Source organism: Entelurus aequoreus, linkage group LG01 (genome assembly GCF_033978785.1).
Source record: "Entelurus aequoreus isolate RoL-2023_Sb linkage group LG01, RoL_Eaeq_v1.1, whole genome shotgun sequence".
In the NCBI taxonomy this organism is placed as follows: domain Eukaryota; kingdom Metazoa; phylum Chordata; class Actinopteri; order Syngnathiformes; family Syngnathidae; genus Entelurus; species Entelurus aequoreus.
This window is the reverse complement of record NC_084731.1, coordinates 7,992,459-7,996,441: the sequence shown is the minus strand read 5'-3', so window position 1 is coordinate 7,996,441 and position 3,983 is coordinate 7,992,459. Positions and strand designations below refer to the sequence as shown.

General features: G+C 45.6%; 1 protein-coding gene across 3 annotated transcripts in view; it reads right to left on the bottom strand.

Moving 5' to 3' along the window:
* The window catches only part of zgc:64106 (uncharacterized protein LOC393348 homolog), a 24,019-nt gene extending 20,730 nt beyond the window's left edge, over positions 1-3,289 (bottom strand). Inside the window, exons 1-3 of one of the 3 annotated variants that reach the window (XM_062043443.1) lie at positions 3,127-3,289; positions 1,265-1,366; positions 1,000-1,198 (exon numbers count right to left, since the gene is read on the bottom strand). In XM_062043443.1, the coding sequence (XP_061899427.1) occupies positions 1,000-1,198; positions 1,265-1,366; positions 3,127-3,138 (313 nt within the window). In that variant the 5' untranslated portion in view covers positions 3,139-3,289. The remainder of the gene's footprint in view (positions 1-999; positions 1,199-1,264; positions 1,367-3,126) is intronic. The other 2 variants (XM_062043451.1, XM_062043457.1) reach the window with 2 other exon arrangements.
* Positions 3,290-3,983: the final 694 nt, after the last annotated feature.

Genomic DNA, 3,983 nt, shown 5'->3' with positions numbered 1-3,983 from the left:
TTTTTAGACATGTATCTCGTGCGCACGAGATACATGTAAAATAATAAATAAATTTAAAAAACAATTATCAAAATTTTTTTCCCCCCATGTCCCTTTAGGGCGGTGGTTCTTAACCTTGTTGGAGGTACCGAACCCCACCAGTTTCATATGCGCATTCACCCAACCCTTCTTTATTGAAAAATAAAATGTTGTTTTTTTTCAAATTCAAGACAAAGTTATATGTTTTTGGTAACACTTTAGTATGGGGAACATATTCTAAGTAACAAAGACTTAATTTAGAGTTATTTGGTTAGGGTTAGGGTTATTTGGTTAGGGCCAGGGTTAGAGGGTTGGGGTTATAATAAGGCCATGCCGAATAAGGCATTAATAAGTACTTAATAATGACTAGTTAAGAGCCAATATTTTACTAATTTGCATGTTAATAAGTAACTAATTAATGGTGAATATGTTCCCCATACTAAAGTGTTACCATGTTTTTTTTACTGGTGCACAAAATGAAGCGTGCATGAACATCACCTTGTTCAAACAACAAAACCAACACAGTGCATAAACTCACAACAAATTACACACCTGCAAATCGGTCTGACTTCTGCTGTTGCCGTATCCGTAATACGCCGATAGGGAGAAGTTTTTATTCACACGATGAGTCGGGTGTGTCTTGACCTCCGCCGAACCCCTGAGCCTGACTCACCGAACCCCAAGGGTTCGATCGAACCCAGGTTAAGAACCACTGCTTTAGGGGCTCCGTACATTAGTAATGTCTTACATCTTGCGACAAAATTCCTGTTTCAAACAGATTCTTGCTACAGTATTCAGTTGCAAAGTTTTATCAGTTGTTTTGTTTGTTGTGCCCTAACCCGACGGATACTTATCTATTTAACTTATGACACATATTTCAACTTCATAGTTCATGATATAGCTACATGATGGGCTTCCAGGAAAGTTGCACCAAAAAGTGCAGGTAAAATCAAACAAAAAGCCCGATGTGCTGCAGCAGACCTGAATTGGCTCCAGTCACCATTGCGGTCTTCCCACGGAGCTGCGTGGGGCAGGAGCGCGGGTCCCAGCACCCTCTCCGCTGCAGACGCACCACCAGAGCCAGCAGGACCGTGGACACCATCCAGAGTGGGCTGTAGACCACATCCCACCAGTCCATGGTGCAGTGTGGGCGAGGGCGGATGATTCCTGGTGCTGCAGGCTTGAAGCGAGTGACAAAGGAGTAAGTCCACGGCAAGTGGGCGTGGCCAGAGTGCTCGTGACGAACCTTGATCTGTGGTGGTGATTCATCAACGTCATGTGGAAAACTTTTGACAGCGGAAGCAATGTGACGACATTGTGGGGAAGTCTTCCTCCCGAGGTGGTCCAACTGCAACATGTTAGTTGGACTTGAAATCTGCACTTTTAAAATGAAATATGAAGAATACAGTTTGAAATGTGACTTCATTCATTGATCTGCTTTGCAACAACTTTTTTGACATTTGTAACTAACAGAGGTGGGTAGTAACGCGCTACATTTACTCCGTTACATCTACTTGAGTAACTTTTGGGATAAATTGTACTTCTAAGAGTAGTTTTAATGCAACATACTTTTACTTTTACTTGAGTATATTTATAGAGAAGAAACGCTACTTTTACTCCGCTCCATTTATCTACATTCAGCTCGCTACTCGCTACTGATTTTTATCCATCTGTTAATGCACACTTTGTTTGTTTTGGTTTGTCAGACAGACCTTCAAAGTAGGATCTATCGCATGCCTGCGTTTCACCAATCAAATACAGTCACTGGTGACGTTTGACTCCGTTCCACCAATCAAATGCAGTCACTGGTGACGTTTGACTCCGTTTCACCAATCAAATGCAGTCACTGGTGACGTTTGACTCCGTTTCACCAATCAAATACAGTCACTGGTGACGTTTGACTCCGTTTCACCAATCAAATGCAGTCACTGGTGACGTTTGACTCCGTTTCACCAATCAAATGCAGTCACTGGTGACGTTTGACTCCGTTTCACCAATCAAATGCAGTCACTGGTGACGTTTGACTCCGTTTCACCAATCAAATGCAGTCACTGGTGACGTTTGACTCCGTTTCACCAATCAAATGCAGTCACTGGTGACGTTTGACTCCGTTTCACCAATCAAATGCAGTCACTGGTGACGTTTGACTCCGTTTCACCAATCAAATGCAGTCACTGGTGACGTTTGACTCCGTTTCACCAATCAAATGCAGTCACTGGTGACGTTTGACTCCGTTTCACCAATCAAATGCAGTCACTGGTGACGTTTGACTCCGTTTCACCAATCAAATGCAGTCACTGGTGACGTTTGACTCCGTTTCACCAATCAAATACAGTCACTGGTGACGTTTGACTCCGTTTCACCAATCAAATACAGTCACTGGTGACGTTTGACTCCGTTTCACCAATCAAATACAGTCACTGGTGACGTTTGACTCCGTTTCACCAATCAAATGCAGTCACTGGTGACGTTTGACTCCGTTTCACCAATCAAATGCAGTCACTGGTGACGTTTGACTCCGTTTCACCAATCAAATGCAGTCACTGGTGACGTTTGACTCCGTTTCACCAATCAAATGCAGTCACTGGTGACGTTTGACTCCGTTTCACCAATCAAATACAGTCACTGGTGACGTTTGACTCCGTTTCACCAATCAAATACAGTCACTGGTGACGTTTGACTCCGTTTCACCAATCAAATACAGTCACTGGTGACGTTTGACTCCGTTTCACCAATCAAACAGAGCCAGGCGGTCACATGATTAACAAGCTTAAGCTTACATGAACTCAACATCAAATTTGAGGAAGCACATGGCGGTAAGTAACGTTAGTAGATATTTTGGCTGTCACCGTAGGCTGATGTTAGCTTCCCTGCTATGAATCACTGTCAAATGTACATCGTGTGGGGACATTTATTAACGCACTGCAGCCTCATAGACACACACACACACACACACACACGCACAGTCGCACACACACACACACACACACACGCACAGTCGCACACACACACACACACACACACACACACACACACACACACACACACACACACACACACACACACACACACACACACACACACACACACACACAAACACACACACACCATCATCATCATCGGCGGTCACTCGTGGTCGAGTATGACTGTCCTCCTTCCTGGTCCTTGTGGGTCTTCAGGTGGGCGTAGAGGCCGATTCTGGACCCGATTATTCTGGGGCAATGTGGACAAGGGAATGTAGTGGTGGTGGGTTTGGGTTGGGCCTGCTTGGTGGAAGCTCTCTCCTTTCTTAGTCTGCGCTTGTCTTGTGCAGCATGGCGGAGGTCGTCATTATATTGCGCGGCACCCTCACGGACAAGGTTTCTCCACATCGTCCTGTCTGTTGCCTTGACTTCCCAAGACTTAAGGTCTATGCGACACTTTGTCAGGTTTGCCTTGATGTTATCCTTAAATCTCTTCTTTGCCCGTTTCCCTTCAACAAGCTGTGAATAAAGAACTTGTTTTGGGAGGCGAGAGTCAGGCATGCGGACTACATGGCCAGTCCATCTAAGTTGGTTTTGGGCAATCGTGGCAGTGATGGTGGGCAAGCCAGCCTCCTCCAGGACGCTGGTGTTGGTGCGTCGGTCCTCCCAGCTGATCCTGAGGATTTTTCTGAGACATCTATGATGGTAGGTCTCGAGTGCCTTTAAGTGCCTGCTGTAGGTGGTCCAGGCTTCTGACCCATACAGAAGGGTGGGGAGCACGACTGCTTTGTAGACCAGGATTTTGGTCTTTGCTTGGAGGTCATGGTTCTCGAAGACTCGCTTCCTCAGCCTTGAGAAGGCCCCACTGGCACAGCTGAGGCGGTGGTGAATTTCATCGTCAATGACAGCTTTAGATGACAGGAGGCTCCCGAGATATTGGAAGTGGTCCACATTTTCCGGTCTGATTTTGTCAATTGAGAGGTTTGGGGGCAGGACAGGCGC